The sequence below is a fragment of the Odontesthes bonariensis genome, chromosome 3 (genome assembly GCF_027942865.1).
Source record: "Odontesthes bonariensis isolate fOdoBon6 chromosome 3, fOdoBon6.hap1, whole genome shotgun sequence".
NCBI lineage: Eukaryota > Metazoa > Chordata > Actinopteri > Atheriniformes > Atherinopsidae > Odontesthes > Odontesthes bonariensis.
This window is the reverse complement of record NC_134508.1, coordinates 9,322,413-9,342,041: the sequence shown is the minus strand read 5'-3', so window position 1 is coordinate 9,342,041 and position 19,629 is coordinate 9,322,413. Positions and strand designations below refer to the sequence as shown.

The following is a 19,629-nucleotide window of genomic DNA, read 5'->3' as shown; positions in this document are numbered from 1 at the left end:
ATCCAATTGATTAAATAAATTAAAATGAATGAATTAATTATAAAATAGCTTAAATTGAAATAATCCAGGTAAATTCAAGTACTTCAATAAAAAATAAAGGAGACTTAGGAAATGTTTAAAACAACAAACATTCACCTATCCATGGGGGAAAAAACGAATTTAGGAAACTTACCGCTACATGTTTCCTCAAGTTAGATGTTGAGTTTCTGCTGAAATGTGCGTTTGTTTTGGTTGACACAGAAGACACATAATGTAGCTGCTGTTTCTCACTCTTTGTAAGGTAAACATGCTTTCAGTATGAGGCCTCGTCTGTGTCTTCATTTCCCACCGTTGGTTCTGACATTTTTCATCTGTTTCTTTGTTTGTTTGCTACGACTGTAAACTGTAAAGCTAACCCGTCCCGCCGCTGAGATTGAGTACGGTCACGTGACCAGACTGCACGGCTACGTTTGATTGGTGAAACACAGTCAGGTGGTAGAGCCTTTGGCGGAAGTCTCTCTCTCTGTCAGAATAAAACATTAAAATGAGGCGTACGCGGGGGGGTAAAAATAATGAGGCGTAGAATACCAAAGAGGTAAGAAGAAGAGTAACCAGCTCATTGTAGCCTAATGTAGCGGAGTAAGAGGACAGTTTCTGCTGCACAAATCTACTCAAGTAAAATTAAAAAGTATAGAGATTTAAAACTACTCCTAGAAATATAATTTTTTCAAAAACATACTCAAGTAAATGTAACCCGTTACTACCCACGTCTGCTATTAAACAATGACGAAGGTGCAGTTACGTTGGTAACATCTGGTTTTGTTGCTGAAAGCGAACCAACAGATCATATTTACATATAAAATCAGATTTAAAAAAAAAAAAAAGGGGGAAATTAACCCGAGACAATACAGAACTTAAAATGCAAGTAAACCTGTTGGAATAGAATAGAATGCCTTTTATTGTCACTACACACAGTACAATGAGATTAAAAGCAACTCCTCATTCAGTGCAAACATGTAGGCAAAAATATACATATATCAACATCAGTAGTGCTAAGATATGATAAAAACTGCTAGTTTTTAATCATATTTTATCATATCTATCATATATGCCTTTAAAAATCACTTTTGTGGGTTTTTCTTTGTCGTTTAACTTTGCTACAAACCGTGAGTATCAAGGTAACTTTAACGTCTACACTCTCAGAAAATAAAGTACAGAATTGTACCTTTAGGGGTACGATGGCTTGTCACAGGGGCAGTACCCTCAGAAGGTATAGTTTTGTACCCTTGTGGTTTGTACCATACAGAGACCAATTTTGTACCTCTGGTGGCAATTTTGTACCCTTATACTGAAGTAGCCTAACACAAGACCGTCTATTGTACCCTAGCATGTAGAAAAAAAAGTACATATATGTACCTTTTACCACTTGAGTACATATATGTACCATTTGGACCCTCAAAAAGGTACATATAGGTACCTTTAGGTCCAATAATTAACCCCAGGGGGTACATTAGTATAGATTGTACCTCAAGGGACAAAAAAGGGCTCGTACTGTACCCCTATTTCTGAGAGTGTACATTTAACTCTCGGCGTCGCTAGGGATGCACCGATCCGCTTATTCACCTCTGATACCGATATCTGAGGTTTAGTATCGGATCATTATTATTGTTATTATTATTAGCTGTAGTATTACCCACCTCTGGCGATGATGATTGTGTTTGTTGTCGCTGTAAACTGGCTGCTGAACCCCGCTGAACATCTGCACGTTTAAAATCTCTGACCCGTCTAATTCATGTTGAATTTCATCAGTGCGTTGGCGGCAGGTGAGCCTACGGTGCGTCTGCGTCTCCCCCCGTGATGAGGGGGCAACCGAAGAAAAGAAAAGTAAAAAAAAATCCAGCTTGAAGACGCGATGGAGCTGGAACATTTCGGATCTAATTGAAAGGCAGAGATGATGAATGTTCTATTCTTAAATGTCTCTAAATCATGATCAGGCACGTCAGGAGAAATGACTGTTATTATGGGCTTGCTGGACTTAATTAGGACCGAGCACGCGTGTGTGTTTGCACATGTGTGGGCGGGTGCATTAGCATTCTGTCAGAGTACAGAAGAAAAACTGCCTGCGGGAAGCAAGAAGGATCAGGGATCGGTGGAAGATGCTGCCGTGGTCTTCGACTGAATAAATCTGTGTGTGTTCGAGCTCGGAGAGGTTCAGACGAACTTTTGGATGCGTTCAGGATCGCTACCTTTTTATATTCCTGTCTATTTGTGAGGTGTTAGCAGCAATCGGTTGGATTGCCATGAAATTCTGTAGGTTTTAAGCCAGGATCTTAAAGACGTTCTGAATATTTGGGGGCTTGCTTTGACCCGGTGATCTCTTAATCTCATCTTATCGTTTATTTTCTCTTTTCACCCCTGCAGCAGCCCCGTCTGTCACCCAGGGTCATGGCGCCCAGGCTGCCCAAAGCCATGGAAAGAACCACGGCCAGGCCAACAGCAAGATGCCCGCCCCCTCAACGCCAAAACAGAGGGGCCGCAAACCCAGGTAGGACTCTGGGACATTTGAATTTCTTCAGGTTTTATTCCATTTTGCCAGACTTTCTTTAATCTTTTAAAGTGGTCTTGATCAGTAGTTCTTTCTGAAGGTCTTTCAGAGTTTTTCTTTGGATATTTTCTGCGTTTTCACTCATTTTCAGTCCTTGTACCTGATGTTTTTTCTTTGCTAAGCCACTTACTCTGACCTGTGAATCATTCAGGCAGGAAAAAGGCTCCTAACTCAAGGGATGAACCAGTGTTGTGTCCACACAGAACAGACAACTGAGCAAAGAAGCCATTTTAAAGGGATAGTTAGGACCTTTAAGACCGAAGCATTGTGGGTAATGTAGTTGTGATGTAGCTGATGTTTGGAAATGAGATGTCCAAACAGAAGTGATTATATTACTCATAATCAAGCTTTAAGTCCAGCTTTCAGCATCAAACCTCAGTGTCTCTTAAAGGGATAGTTCGCCTCTTTTGACATGAAGCTGTATGACATCCCATATTAGCAACATCATTTATGAACATTTTCTTACCCCCTGCTGCGTCCTGTGAGCAGAGTTCCAGCCTCGTTTTGGTGTTGATGAAGGTAGTCCGGCTAGTTGGCTGGGGTTTAAAAAATAAAGCGTTTTGCTTCTCAAAACGATATGCGTTCAAAAGAGTAATACATTTGCATCACAAAATCGTCCCTCCAGAAAAAGTCAGACCTCACAATCGCTTGGCGCTATTTTCTCTCCCTTCGTACGGACGTTACAAGACACTTTTTGCTTGAAATAAGCAAAAAAAAATCTGCCAATGGAACTAGTGAAAATCAGCTCGTCAAGATTTCTTGAAATAAAATGTGATATTTAGGACTTTTGAGTTAAAAGTGATCTTGAAATTAGCTTAAAAACCTCTTCAAATGTAAAAAAAAAAAAAAGCTTGAGAGATGCATCTGGACCTTCAGCTGATCCATCTGCTGTTGGCCCAGAACAGACGATCATAGAGCTGATGGCTGATTTCCTCCTTGGACAGTTGGTCGAAGGGGGAACAGTCGAGGTTGTGTACAGCTGTGTAATCGGTCCTGTGTTCTGCTCTCTGCAGGAATTGCACAGATTGCATCGCTGCTCGAGTTCTTGATGAAACAAACTTAAAGCCTTATTGGCTGTGACAGCCTTTTTCCCCGTTTATAGTGGTTTTACTTTATGTTGTCCTTGTTAAAGCCTCTGTAGCTGTTGCTGTTAGGTTTGCACGTTTTAATCTTACCAGTGCTGGCAGTATGTAGTCGCTGTGTTCACCTTCCTTTTCTGGGGAATACCTCTGCTGCCTTTCTTTGTGGCAAACCGTTTGGGAGCAAAGAGAAGAGGGTCAGCGTTGGTAAATATCTTGAGACTCGGGACCTTACAATCACTGACCAAGTTCGTAACCTCGGAGTGTTGATAGACTCAGATCTGACTTTCAGCAGCCACATCAAAGCTGTCACCAAGGCAGCTTTTTACCATCTCAGAAACATCAACAGAATTAAAGGTTTCCTCTCCCAAAAAGACCAGGAGAAACTCATCCATGCATTCATCTCCAGTAGACTCGATTACTGTAACGCTCTTTTAACTGGACTGCCCAAAAAGAGCATTAAACATCTGCAGCTCATCCAGAACGCTGCGGCTGGAGTTTTAACCCGGACTAAGAGATCTGAACACATCACAGCAGCTTTAAAATCTTTACTCTGGCTTCCAGTCAGTCACAGAATAGATTTTAAAAGCCTGCTGATGGTTTACAAATCTCAGAACGGTTTAGGCCCAAAATACATCTGTGATCTGTTCAGAGAATATAAAGCCAGCAGAGCTCTTAGATCCAAGGACTCAGGTCAGCTGGTCCAGTCCAGAGTCCAGACTAAACATGGAGAAGCAGCATTTAGCTGTTATGCTGCTAACAAGTGGAACAAACTGCCAGTGGAGATTAAACTTTCACCAAATGTAGACGTTTTTAAATCCAGGTTAAAAACATTTCTGTTCTCATGTGTTTATGCATGAAATCTGCACGATATCTTTGAATTTATCTGGACTGTTGCTTGTTTTTAAATTCATTTAAATGATTTTATTTGTTTCTCTTTATATTCTTTTATGTATTTTAATGCTTCTTCCACTCCCTGCTGCAATGCTTTTATTTTATGTGAAGCACTTTGAATTGTTTTGTACATGAAATGTGCTACAAAGACATTTGATTTGATTTGACAGCAAACAACCATCTGGAATCGAATATTTTTAATCAAAAAATGTTGTTTTTTTGGCTCTTTAATGGAAGCTCTGTTGGGTGTTTTTTATTTTATTTTGGAATAGAATCGAAGCAGAAACGGAAAATGATGATTTGTGTGCAGTTTTGCATCCATATGCAACAACAAAGCATTTTGTAACGTGAGCTTAGCTTTACATGTGGGACGAATCGTGCTTCAGATTGTGATTGAACCCTAAAAGATTGTGATGTGACACAAACCTAACAGCGAGGTTATCTTCCCCTGATGTCAGCGACACCTCTTCTTGCCGAGGAAACTCAACTCCAGGTCCACCAATCAGTCTTATCAGCTCTGCCCAGAGTCTGAGTCCATGTTCACCTACAAGATAACAGCCTGGATCGGTGCTGCGAGTCACATCCACCTTAATCTGAGCCCTTTGGCTTTCAGTGGAAGCACCATTACTCTGCTGCCCATGTTTGCCTCGTGTTATTATGTCACAGCTGTCAGCGGCTGCCTGTCAAGTCGGATCACAAAGGGTTTTTTAGCCCTAAATACACAGAGGAAATGGATCCAGGATAAAAGAAAATGGAATTTTTCTTTCAACCGAATCACAGCAAAGTCATTAGGCTGGAGCAAAATCCATTAAGTAGCATCTGTAGCACATGGTGTGAAATTAAGGGACCAAAAACACTCAATTACCACACACACAATGCACACCCATGACAGCCACCACCATCTGTGGACACTTCCAGGCATGTGTAACCACAATCGGGTAGATTTTCTTGTTGTCTGCTCTGTTTATCGCCTGTCCGGCTGCACAAACAGGCAGTTACGCTTAGAATTTTAATTGTGGAAAGAAACAGAAGATGAAAAGTAAGCGCGACATCATGCCCAACAAATCACACAGCTCCTCTCTGGGCACTTTATAGGGAAATATTCCACTTTATTAGGAAATATTCCACTTTATTAGGAAATATTTCACTTTTATTAGGAAATATTTCACTTTATAGGGAAATATTTCACTTTATTAGGAAATATTCCACTTTATTAGGAAATATTTCACTTTATAGGGAAATATTTCACTTTATTAGGAAATATTTCACTTTATTAGGAAATATTCCACTTTATTAGGAAATATTTCACTTTATTAGGAAATATTTCACTTTATTAGGAAATATTCCACTTTATTAGGAAATATTTCACTTTATAGGGAAATATTTCACTTTATCAGGAAATATTTCACTTTATTGGGAAATATTCCACTTTATTAGGAAATATTTCACTTTATAGGGAAATGTTCTACTTTATTTGGACATATTCCACCTTATTTGGAAATGTTCCACTTTATTTGGAAATATTCCACTTTATTAGGAAATATTTCCTTTATAGGGAAATATTCCACTTTATTAGGCCAAATTCCACTTTATTTGGAAATATTCCACTTTATTAGGAAATATTCCACTTTATTAGGAAATATTCCACTTTATTGGGACATATTCCACTTTATTGGGAAATATTCCACTTTATTAGGACATATTCCACTTTATTTGGAAATATTCCACTTTATTAGGACATATTCCACTTTATTAGGAAATATTCCACTTTATTGGGACATATTCCACTTTATTGGGAAATATTCCACTTTATTAGGACATATTCCACTTTATTTGGAAATATTCCACTTTATTAGGAAATATTCCACTTTATTTGGAAATATTCCACTTTATTGGGACATATTCCACTTTATTGGGACATATTTCACTTTATTGGGACATATTCCACTTTATTGGGACATATTCCACTTTATTGGGACATATTTCACTTTATTGGGACATATTCCACTTTATGGTGAAATATTTCACTTTATTAGGAAATATTCCACTTTATTTGGAAATATTCCACTTTATTGGGACATATTCCACTTTATTGGGACATATTTCACTTTATTAGGAAATATTTCACTTTATGGTGAAATATTTCACTTTATTTGGAAATATTCCACTTTATTAGGAAATATTCCACTTTATTTGGAAATATTCCACTTTATTGGGACATATTCCACTTTATTGGGACATATTTCACTTTATTAGGAAATATTTCACTTTATGGTGAAATATTTCACTTTATTAGGAAATATTCCACTTTATTAGGAAATAATCCACCTTTATAGGGAAATATTCCACTTTATAGGGAAATATTCCACTTTATTGGGACATATTCCACTTTATTGGGACATATTCCACTGTAATGTTACAGTTTGGAATCAGAAAACGTTCAAAGGGGAGGTTTTAGCCAGACTACTGAGTACCTGAATGCACAGTAGTATTAATCATAATACTATGAATAAATGTTGTAAAACAGAAAGAAAAGCAACTAAATGGATGCAAACCAGTGTGACTCTGTTGATATTTTTGTGCGTTTTATATCCAGTAGATCGGAGATGATGAGCAGCAGCTGCGTAGACGTGTCATGTCAGGTTACCTGAGCAGATGTGTGCTGCGTTATTTATAAAAGATGAAGCTGGAGACCGAGAAGAACCGATTAAAACAATGAATATTCCTTTTTGTGTTAACTTGCGTTCACGATGGAAGACCGAGAAGCAAAAAGACGAAGCTCTGTAAAGTCTATCCTGCCTCTGTTGGGTTATAACATCAGAGAATCTCTGCTGGCCTCAGTTTAACCTGTGAAAGAGTCGACCGGGTGGAGGATGGAGAACGACAGGGTGGAGGATGTGAAGGAAAAGGAGCAGAGGCGACACAGGAGGAGAGCCGGAGGCCTCGTGACTTCACTCGGGGTCATCTCCAGGCCGCTCTCCGGCATCGGGTCGTGTTACGCTCAGATAAAACCGGTCAAAAGAAGATTAGAAAACCCTCATGTGGTGCAGGTTTAATTCCATCGTAATCTGCGGCTTTGTCTTTTCACTGCTCGCTTTGCCAGAGTTTGATGCGGAGCAGAGAGTCCCGTTAGCTGGGCCGGGAGGTTAATCCTGCGAGTTCCCCCCTCTGCTGTTCACACGTCAGCCAAGAACGCCTCAGACGGAAAGAAATGCTATTTACATGGACACCAGACGTGCACGAGTATGTGAGCGTGCAGCGGAGGGTGTCTGCCTGTATCGTTCTTATTTTCAGTGATATATATTGTTACATTTTCATCTGTGAGAGTGTTACGTTACATTACGGTCCACGACATGCTACCGGTTCCCTTTGCCAGTAATGTAGCCAACGAGCTAGCAAGATAGCCAGAAGTACTGCCGAAACTCAAATATTTGAGTACAGAAATGGTCCAAAAGGCAACAACATGTAAATACAGACCTAAACCAAACCTCGTTTGCAGACGCTTTTATCCAAAGCGACTTACAATAAGTGTGTTCCACATCGGTAGGCAAAAGAACTTCAGGTCACAAGAAATCATAAGTGCATTTCCTTCCAAAACCAAACAGCTAAGAGCATAACTAGTGCTAGAGTAAGTGCGGTAAGTTAGGTACTGAGACAAATGGGAAGACAATTTAGGAAACTCAGGCTGTTCGAAACCGCATACTACATACTTCCATACTGCATACTGCATACTGATCGATCAGACAGTATGCAGAGCATTTACCCACAATGTATTTCCCTCCTGCCCGAGCCGAAATCAGCCGGCCTGAAGTGGATTTCACTTAAGCTCTAAACTCTGTAAACTTTAGCAACATTTGAAACATTTTCAGGCGAGAAAGTAGTCGTTTAGATCCCCAACGTGTTGAAAACCTGACAAAATACCGGATATTTACAATTTTGTTCCCACAAATTCGGCGCTACTAAAGCTAGCCGCAGTGAGCAACGCACTTCCGGTTATTTTCACAAAATAAAATACCCGTTGCCTTTTATCATAGGGAAAGCCATTAGGATACAATTGGTGCTTTTGTTTTGAAAACAGGAAGTGAACCTACCCTCGTTGTAGCTAGCTTGAAACTGCCGTTTTGACAGGAAATGACGATCGGCGACGTCACGTTACGTTGCATCTTGCGTAGTTTGAGTCTGAGTAGTAACCTCATGATGCATACCCAACATTTCGGGGAATCTGGTTTGCATTCGGTAACTTCTCGCTTACTAACTCAAAAAGTTAGTAGGAGTAGTAGGAGAAGTATGCGGTTTCGAACACAGCCAAAGACAATTTAGGAAACAAATAAGTGCGTAATAAGCTGGGACTAAACAGGTGATGTCCTAAGAGGGGATCAGGGTAGTGTTTCCTGAAGAGATGGGTTTTCAGCCTGCGGCCAAAGATGGGCAGCGACTCAGCTGTCCTGACATCACTCGGGAGCTCGTTCCACCATCGGGGCGCCAGAACAGAGAAAAGTCGTGACCGTGTCTATTAGTATTAGGACATATTCCACCATTCCACAGCAATAGGTGATGGCCAGGTCTCTGTACGGGCGGTGTTCTCATGAAGGGGGCTTCAATGGGTGTTCAGGATACGTCGGTTCCCAGTTTAAAACCAGCGTGATGCGACTGCCAGACGCTGAGATGTGTGTGTATTCTTTCCTCTCCTCTGCCTTTACTCGTCCGATTGAAGTCTGAACACGTTTAACTTGCAGCCAGAAGCGATCACCGGGTACACGTCTTAGTTTTTGTGCACGTTTTAAATGGTAAATATGTGGATTTGTACATCTCTCGCTCCGTTTCTGCTCCTGATCTGAGGTGAGCTGGAGGTAAACGTTCCTCTGCAGCTCTTGACAAGCCGGTGGTCTCCAGGGAGACTCTGTAGTCACAACCACTTTTCTTTTAACAAAACGGAGAACGATAACCACTTTTACACAGTGTCAGTAAGAAAATAATCTCTTGTGAGTTTCCCCCCATGAAAGGGATGTGATTATGCCACAAATATGCTAATCAGCGACTTTCACAGTCCCGCTGTAAGACAGAAAAACACCCGGCTCCTTCGTTCAGAGATCTCAGCCTTTGTTCAGTCTGCGGTTGGTTGTTAGCTTCGATTTAAACAAAGTACCAGGATGAAACATCCGACGACCGTTTCCAGGCGCTGACTCTGTGGAAAAAATGCTGCTAATCACTCATCAGAATTGTTCTTGCCCTTCACAGAGTGGAGCACTTATTGGGAAATATTCCACTTTATTGGGAAATATTCCACTTTATTGGGAAGTATTCCACTTTATTGGGAAATATTCCACTTTATTGGGAAATATTCCACTTTATTGGGAAATATTCCACTTTATTGGGAAATATTCCACTTTATTAGGAAGTATTCCACTTTATTGGGAAATATTCCACTGTATTGGGAAATATTCCACTTTATTGGGAAATATTCTACTTTATTTGGACATATTCCACTTTAATAGGACATATTCCACTTTATTGGGAAATATTCCACTTTATTGGGAAATATTCCACTTTATTGGGAAATATTCCACTTTATTAGGAAATATTCTACTTTATTTGGACATATTCCACTTTATTAGGAAATATTCCACTTTAATAGGAAATATTCCACTTTATTGGGACATATTCCACTTTATTGGGACATATTCCACTTTATTGGGACATATTCCACTTTATTAGGAAATGTTCCACTTTATTTGGAAATATTCCACTTTATTTGGAAATACTCCACTTTATTTGGAAATACTCCACTTTATTGGGAAATATTCCACTTTATTGGGACATATTCCACTTTATTGGGACATATTCCACTTTATTGGGACATATTCCACTTTATTTGGAAATATTCCACTTTATTTGGAAATATCTCTTGTAAATAATCTCTTGTGAGTTTCCCCCCATGAAAGGGATGTGATTATGCCACAAATATGCTAATCAGCGACTTTCACAGACAGAAAAACACCCGGCTTCTTCGTTCAGAGATCTCAGCCTTTGTTCAGTCAACGGTTGGTCGTTAGCTTCGATTCAAACAAAGTACCAGGATGAAACATCCGAGGACCGTTTCCAGGCGCTGACTCTGTGGAAAAAATGCTGCTAATCACTCATCAGAATTGTTGTTGCCCTTCACAGAGATCCTGGAGCAGCGCCGGTGGAGAAGAAGAAGAAAGGGAAGAGGAGAAACCAGGAGCTGGCTGTCCAGGAGGGGGCGGAGAGTGACGACACTACCTCAATGTCAGCTCTCACCATGGGACGAGAGGACAGCCAGGACCCGCTGGACAACGCAGTGAGTGCTGCTTTAATCAGCTCCTACTGAAGGAGGGACTATATATAATGAAACATTTATTTATTACATCTAAATGATGAAAACATTAACTCACTGAAATATACATATATATTTTTTTAATTATTTTTTGGGGCTTTTTATGCCTTTAATGGACAGGACAGTTCAAGAGAGACAGGAAGCAGGGGGCAGAGAGAGGGGGAAAGACATGCAGCAAAGGGTCGTCCGATGTGGGATTCGAACCGGGCCAACTGCAGCGAGGACTATAGCCTCGTAGTGGGTGTCTGCCCGCATTGAACTATATTAACTGATCTGTGGATTCGAGTTAACTTTAGGCTGTCAAACGATTGTAAATGTTCGGACCTTTAAGACAGAAGCATTGTGGGTATTGTAGTTGTGATGGAGCTGATGTTGGGAAATGAGATGTCCAGACAGAAGTGGTTATATTACTCATAATCAAGCTTTAAGTCCAGCTTTCACCGTCAAACCTCAGTGTATCTTAAAGGGATAGTTCGCCTCTTTTGACATGAAGCTGTATGACATCCCATACTAGAAATATAATTTATGAACATTTTCTTACCCCCTGCTGCGTCCTGTGAGCCGAGTTCCAGCCTCGTTTTGGTGTTGATGAAGGTAGTCCGGCTAGTTGGCTGGGGCCACAAAAATAAAGCGTTTTGCTTCTCAAAACAATATGCGTTCAAAAGAGTAATACATTTGCATCACAAAATCATTCTCCAGGAAAAAGTCAGATCTCACAATCACTTGACGCTATTTTCTCTCCCTTCGTATCACTGCCTGCTGCCGACAGCCGCGCCTGTTACGGTGTTTGCTGCTCGGTCTGCACTTCAGCTTCATGTCAAAAGAGGCGAACTATCCCTTTAACCTGCTGTTAACCAGTTATCAGCCAACAGTTTAGATTTGAACCGGGAAGAAATCGCATACTTCTCCTACTACTCCTACTCACTTTTTGAGTTAGTATGCAAGTTTGAGTAAGCGAGAAGTTCCCGGATGCATACTAGATTCTCTGAAATGTTGGGTATGCATCATGAGGTTACTACTCATACTCAAACTACCCAAGATGCAACGTAACGTGACGTCACCGATTGTCATTTCCTGTCAAAACAGCAGTTTCAAGCTAGCTACAACGAGGGTAGGTTCACTTCCTGTTTTCAAAACAAAAGCACCAATTGTATTGTAATGGCTTTCCCTGTGATAAAAGGTAACGGGTATTTTATTTTGTGAAAATAACCAGAAGTGCGTTGCACACTGCGGCTAGCTTTAGTAGCGCCGAACTCGTGGGAACAAAATTGTAAATAGCCGGTATTTTGTCAGATTTTCAACACGTTGGGGATCTAAACAACTACTTTCTCACCTGAAAATGTTTCAAATGTTGCTAAAGTTTACAGAGTTTAGAGCTTAAGTGAAATCCGCTTCAGGCCGGCTGATTTTGGCTCAGGCAGGAGCGAAATGCATTGTGGGTAAACGCTCTGCATACTGTCTGATCGATCAATATGTAGTATGCGGTTTCGAACACAGCAAAGGTCTCAACTTGAACTTTTTTTGCTTCTTCTGTTGTGCACTCATTTCCTCATGTTCGCCCTCTCTTCTTCTTCTTCTGTTATTCTACTTTCATCTCACGACGCCACCTTTCTTTCCCGCCTCTTCACCGTGATGTTTTCCCACTCTGCTTTTCTCTTCTTCAGAAGCGACGCTCAGGCCGACAGGTCAAAAGGAGGAAGTACAACGAAGACCTGGACTTTAAGGTGGTCGACGACGACGGAGAGACCATCGCGGTTCTCGGAGCCGGTCGCATCTCGGCGCTCAACGCCACAGCGCTTGCGTGGCAGGCAGAAGTAAGCGTGGACGCTGTTGGTCTTTTGTTTTAAACCTCTGCGAAGCTTCTGAAGATCAGTTTCTGTTGAAGCTGAATTGTAGGTTCTAATACTTACTTTACACTCACTTAGAATAAAACAGTGAACCAGGGCTGCAACGATTTGTCGACAAAAATCGATAATAGAAATGGTCGACAATGAATTCCATTGCAAAGTTGAATAAAAGATGCCTTTTTCATTGCAGTACCCATCTTTCTTCTGTTTATTATCATTTGCCACATAATTAAAGCAACTTCATGCTAAATTTAAGAAAAAAATGAATAATTATACGATTAGTCGTTAGTCTCAGTCCTAATCGAGACAAAATCTCAAAAAGTATTATTGTAAATATGTTTTATAATGTTTAAATGTCAAATTTAACATGAAATATCTGTAGAGATTTGTTTTTATCTCTAAAACTGTTAAAATCAATTGTTTTCTTGTTTTTCTTCATTTTAAACATGCAGTAAATTGTAAATATTGGAAGTTTCAAATATTCTGGAAAAATGGTCAAAAGCACTTCCTGACAGAACGTTTTCTGAACCTTTTTTTATGGTTAAAAATCAGATAAAAAGTCCAGACCTGAACCCCCATAATGTAATATCTGGGTCGACTGGATAAGAATAGTTTTTAGTAAACATATTGTATGATTTTCTATCAATCGATTCACTTTTCATAGAAAATATGCAGCACAAAGTGCTTCAGAGACAGCAAAGATGGAGTAAAACAGCCACCCGGCTGCATCCAAACCGAGAGGTCCACACATGGACTTAAGTAAAATATTTTAGAGAACATAAATGAATGAGATTAAATTAAAAGCTTTCCTAAAAAGGTATGTTTTAAGTTTGCACGAACCTTTAAAGAGAAAGCCCGTCGGCCAGTTGAACGAAACAGAGTCCGACTCGCCACAATCAAGCCAATACGTTTTGTTTTTCTGATGTAAATTGTACATTTTATAAGCGTTTTTTCGCTTTAAAATAGAGCTTTAACGTTATGCCTGACAAACATATTTTACTATTTTACTTGATTGTAATTAATTATTATTAAAACACATATGAGGTTTATTTATTTATGGATTTATGTCCAATCTGACCGAGCACTGTGCCTAATTGGTTTTACATTTAGGACATTTTTTATTAACTTTTTGTATGAATCAGCAGCAAAGTTGAATAAAAGATTCATTTTTCCATTGAAGTACCCATCTTTCTTGTGTTTATTATCATTTGCCACATAATTAAAGCAACTTCCTGCTAAATTTAGGAAAAAATTAATAATTATCCGATTAGTCGACTAATCGTTTAAATAGTCGGGAATTAAAATAGTCGTTAGTTGCAGCCCTACAGTGAAGTAAGTAACACTTTATCTATAGCTAGGGATGGGAATTGTTAAGAATTGAGCAATTCCGGTTCCATTATCGATATCGCTTCTCGCTTCCCATCCCTTTCTATAACACACGTTAGTATCAGTGCTTAATTTGAATGTAAGATTTTATCATTTTTCTGCTGTATGAACTCAAATCGGCCCCCCTCCTCCCCCAGCAGCTGAACTTTTGTTTCATTGTTCCAGGAACCGCCTGAGGACGAGGCCAACATCATTGAGAAAATTCTTTCTGCCAGAATAGTGAAGAAAGAGGTAAAGGAGAGCGAAAAAGAGCACAAACACGCCAGCTTTCCTCCAGACGCACTCACTCCTCCTGTCTCTTCCTCTGTCTCTTTAGTCTTCAGCAGAGGACCAAGCAGAGGAAGCTGAGGAGTTTTATGTCAAGTACAGAAATTTGTGAGTATCTTTTCTTTTCACCACACTGATACTTTAGGCATTTCTATTTTTTATTTGTTTTTTGGTGATTATGTCACAAACACGTCAGCTTCTGACCCAACAGTGACTACGGTTGTGTTGGACTTATTCTTACCTTCAGGAAGTACGATTAAATTTAAGTTTAAGTGAGTTTGGAAAGGTTTCTCCATGATTCTCTCTCCCCATGTCTTAAGAGTAACCTGGCCAAGTTTGAAGCTGTTACCATTTAATCTGGAGGAGGAGTTTGTTCAAATGCGAATTGTGGGGGGAAAAAAAAAATACATTTCCAACCACCAGCAGGTGGCGCTATAGCTGGATGTCACTATGATATAATGTCCGCGTTCAGGCTGGGTCCAGCATTCACCGTATGAAGTTTGGGACAGATTGGATAATGTTTGTGGGAGTTATAAGCAACTTAATTTTTTGTGGCGACGCCCTTTAAGTTGTGAAAATGTTTCTCCATGATCCTTTCCCCCCATGTCTTAAGAGTAACCTGGCCAAGTTTGAAGTCTGTAGCATTAAATCTGTAGGACGAGTTCGATCTAATGCAAGGTGTGGAATCGGGCAAAAATGGCACGAAAACGCACCTTCCATCCAAAATGGCCGCCTTCCTGTGGACGTGGGACCATGGTGGCAGGAGACTGAGCTCCTCTCTTCAGGAATCACTGGACCACCTGGTCACAGAGTTTTTATCAGTCGTTTCCGGGGGATGTCCCGGTGTGTCCGGACTTTGTTGCTTTGTGTGTTTGCTGAACAGGCAGAGCCTCATTTCTCCTCCAGCCAGTCGGAGCATCTCTGGAGAATCCTCTGTTTGTTGCAGCACTTTGTATCTTTTAGCACCTCAGATATATCGCAGTTATCATGGTTGTAATTAATTCTCTGGGGTAAGATGAATAAAACATCCCGAGTCTGCCTGAGTTGGACTGAACCGACTGGATGAGAACACTTGTTTATGACTTTATTAAGAATGATGTATTAACTAACCCAGAAAAGGGTTTTTGTAATGTAAAAATAAACATATTTATTCACTATAAAATGCAGAAGTGGTCACATGGGCCGTTCGGTACCTACAGGAACACCTCTGTGTAATTTATATTTGTCCATTTCATGGTTGTGGTTCATTTATTTAATAAGCTGGACAAAGTGTAGCATCTAACAGAGTTTCGGGTAATTTTTCACGACATACCGTACATCCCAAAATGAGACTTAAGAGTATTTTCCCTCAGATTTCAGAGCAGCTTTCCTTGTTTTTACGCTCAGATATTTAACTGCTCTTCCTCACACTCAAAAGGTTCCTTCTCGTGGTTAAATATGTTCGCCTTCACCTCAGAATTAACCCTCAGATTCACTTCTGCTCGCTCAACCCAATCGTTTGAACTACATCTAAATTCAGTCTAAGAAGCCGTTTTACTCACAATGTCGAGAAGACGTCTAAATGAAGACGAAGCACAATTTTCAACGTCTTTTTAAGCTTTTTCAGGAGAAAAAGGGTCCCAAAATACGAGTAACGATGAGCCGATCTGAACCGATATTTGGTGGGAAATGTTTTACTTTTTTTTTTTAGTTGTCTTGGTGAAACTCTCAGATGCTCTCTGCTCACTCTCAGGCTGCTTTTAAACAAAAGAGCGTCAGATCTGACGTTAATGTGACGGCCTCCAGCTGGCTTTAACAGATGTTCTCTTATCTGTTGTGCCTATATTTATATATAAGTGCATATTATAAGTGCATTCTTACCAGGGGTGGAAAGAGTACCAAGTAAAAGTACTGTTACCTTGATGAAATTTTACTTAAGTAAAAGTAAAAATTTTCATTTAAAATGTACTCAGAGTAAAAGTGACTTAGTTACTTCTTGTTTTAGTTCTTTAAAAGCAGGTTGTTCAACCACAGCAAATGGATGAAGGCCTTCACAAATGAAGCTAATCAGAACCTTTTCAACTTTAGTTTGCGGCACACGTTTGGTTCCACCCACTGACAGCAAGTCAGATAGTTTTGCTTGCTTGGGTTTTTTTTTCTGGTTCCTGGGTGAGTGTAGATCATACTCTTTGATTTAATTTTAAAGAGACCCAATAATAGAAAAACAATAGAAGATTTTTTTATTTTCCAAAACTTAAAAGCTTTTTGGTGCATTTTTCAATGTGTTATAATACACTCATAAGCCATTGTCAACACATATCATAGCAATATTAGCATAAATTTGTGTGAAATTAAGGAATGAGTCAAATTTCGAATCGGCACCTTAGAATCGTGATTTAATCTAATCGTGGCCAACGCATATCGTCCCACCCTGAGTTTTAATGTGGATTAGCATTTAGCTTCTTCAAAGAGTTCAAACGGTTCAGTTCGAGCAAACGTTGCCTTCTCTGCTTTGTTCGTGTCGTTGGGTTAAACGTTGCGTTCTCTGCTTTGTTCGTGTCGTTGGGTTAAACGTTGCCTTCTCTGCTTTGTTCGTGTCGTTGGGTTAAACGTTGCCTTCTCTGCTTTGTTCGTGTCGTTGGGTTAAACTTTGCCTTCTCTGCTTTGTTCGTGTCGTTGGGTTAAACGTTGCCTTCTCTGCTTTGTTCGTGTCGTTGGGTTAAACGTTGCGTTCTCTGCTTTGTTCGTGTCATTGGGTTAAACGTTGCCTTCTCTGCTTTGTTCGTGTCGTTGGGTTAAACGTTGCCTTCTCTGCTTTGTTCGTGTCGTTGGGTTAAACGTTGCCTTCTCTGCCTTGTTCGTGTCGTTGGGTTAAACGTTGCCTTCTCTGCCTTGTTCGTGTCGTTGGGTTAAACTTTGCCTTCTCTGCTTTGTTCGTGTCGTTGGGTTAAACGTTGCCTTCTCTGCTTTGTTCGTGTCGTTGGGTTAAACGTTGCCTTCTCTGCTTTGTTCGTGTCGTTGGGTTAAACTTTGCCTTCTCTGCTTTGTTCGTGTCGTTGGGTTAAACGTTGCCTTCTCTGCTTTGTTCGTGTCGTTGGGTTAAACGTTGCGTTCTCTGCTTTGTTCGTGTCATTGGGTTAAACGTTGCCTTCTCTGCTTTGTTCGTGTCGTTGGGTTAAACGTTGCCTTCTCTGCTTTGTTCGTGTCGTTGGGTTAAACGTTGCCTTCTCTGCCTTGTTCGTGTCGTTGGGTTAAACGTTGCCTTCTCTGCCTTGTTCGTGTCGTTGGGTTAAACTTTGCCTTCTCTGCTTTGTTCGTGTCGTTGGGTTAAACGTTGCCTTCTCTGCTTTGTTCGTGTCGTTGGGTTAAACGTTGCCTTCTCTGCCTTGTTCGTGTCGTTGGGTTAAACTTTGCCTTCTCTGCCTTGTTCGTGTCGTTGGGTTAAACGTTGCCTTCTCTGCTTTGTTCGTGTCGTTGGGTTAAACGTTGCCTTCTCTGCTTTGTTCGTGTCGTTGGGTTAAACGTTGCCTTCTCTGCTTTGTTCGTGTCGTTGGGTTAAACGTTGCCTTCTCTGCCTTGTTCGTGTCGTTGGGTTAAACGTTGCCTTCTCTGCCTTGTTCGTGTCGTTGGGTTAAACGTTGCCTTCTCTGCCTTGTTCGTGTCGTTGGGTTAAACGTTGCCTTCTCTGCTTTGTTCGTGTCGTTGGGTTAAACGTTGCCTTCTCTGCCTTGTTCGTGTCGTTGGGTTAAACGTTGCCTTCTCTGCTTTGTTCGTGTCGTTGGGTTAAACGTTGCCTTCTCTGCCTTGTTCGTGTCGTTGGGTTAAACGTTGCCTTCTCTGCTTTGTTCGTGTCGTTGGGTTAAACGTTGCCTTCTCTGCTTTGTTCGTGTCGTTGGGTTAAACGTTGCCTTCTCTGCTTTGTTCGTGTCGTTGGGTTAAACGTTGCCTTCTCTGCTTTGTTCGTGTCGTTGGGTTAAACGTTGCCTTCTCTGCTTTGTTTGTGTCGTTGGGTTAAACGTTGCCTTCTCTGCTTTGTTCGTGTCGTTGGGTTAAACGTTGCCTTCTCTGCTTTGTGTCGTTGCAGTTCCTACCTGCACTGCAAATGGGCAACTTTGGAAGAACTGGAGAAAGATCCCAGAATCCACCAGAAGATTAAGCGCTTCAGGACCAAACAGGCTCAGATGAAACATCTGTTCACTGAGGTAACCGCCGCTCTCTTAAGGGTAAATCTTCTCTTCCTTCTGTTGCATTATTCTGTGTGTTTATTATCTGGCTAATTAAGCCATCATGGAAGCTGTGTTGCCCGTCATGAGTTCAGGTCAAAATGCAAACTTGATTAATTCATGTGTCACGCTGCCTGATGAATATGCAGCACACTCATCCGGCTGCAGCCACCGTGTGGAAGGTGCTTCTTAATGTCAGCAGGTGAACTCCGACATGCTGTAACCGGGAAACACCTTTGCACCGTCAGTCCATTTTATTTGTCTCGGGGGACTGTTTTTAATCCTTCTTGAAGGATGAACCGACTCAAACAGCCCTGACCTGTCAGAGTATGGACTGCACCAACTTCTGCTGGCACCGTGGATCAGGCCTGTTTGTTCAGGCTTATCATTGATTGGATGATTTGATTGATATCTGGATGACTTGGAAGCCGGGACAACACTTGAACTTGTTGCTGTGCCTCCTCAAACCACAGTTGAGCCACTGCCATCTGTTTCTATGAAGGGGTGCACTGGCTCAGCAACAATGTTGAGGAAGCCGTTCGTGTCAAAGTAACATGCCATGAGTGGCAGGACTTAAGGTTAAAGCCCCACTCTGCTGCCGCTGGCTCGCCCTCTTTCCCAGCTAACTGCTGATGACAAAGAAGACGTGACCTCACCTGCCGGTTATAGCTGCTTTCTGTGGCGCAAACAGCCCAGCATGGACACTCTGACCAGTCTGCAACTAATCCTAAGAGCTTAAAAAAGGACGACCGGACTTCTTTTCTTGGTTCTTGAAGAGGTTTCACCTTGGTGGAGAGTATCAGCTCATTCGTAAATGTAAATGTACTTTATTTATACAGCCCTTTACAGACAATCCTTACGGTGTACCAAAGTGGTTTACAGCAGGTAATAAATAAAGAGAAGAATAAGTAAAAACAATAAAAGAACAGTGAAAGCAATAAAATACAACAAAATCGAATAAGATAAAATAAGATACTGTCATCATACTACTGGGTATTAAAAGCAGTCCTAAATA

At 40.8% G+C, this 19,629-nt stretch overlaps 1 protein-coding gene across 4 annotated transcripts in view; it reads left to right on the top strand.

The window, feature by feature from the left end:
• chd6 (chromodomain helicase DNA binding protein 6) overlaps positions 1-19,629 on the top strand; it is a 132,013-nt gene that overhangs the window by 56,091 nt on the left and 56,293 nt on the right. For 3 of the 4 annotated variants that reach the window (XM_075460196.1, XM_075460198.1, XM_075460194.1), the window contains exons 4-9: positions 2,401-2,524; positions 10,723-10,876; positions 12,577-12,726; positions 14,311-14,376; positions 14,462-14,520; positions 18,476-18,614. In XM_075460196.1, coding sequence (XP_075316311.1) covers positions 2,401-2,524; positions 10,723-10,876; positions 12,577-12,726; positions 14,311-14,376; positions 14,462-14,520; positions 18,476-18,614 — 692 coding nt within the window. The remainder of the gene's footprint in view (positions 1-2,400; positions 2,525-10,722; positions 10,877-12,576; positions 12,727-14,310; positions 14,377-14,461; positions 14,521-18,475; positions 18,615-19,629) is intronic. The other variant, XM_075460197.1, reaches the window with a different exon arrangement.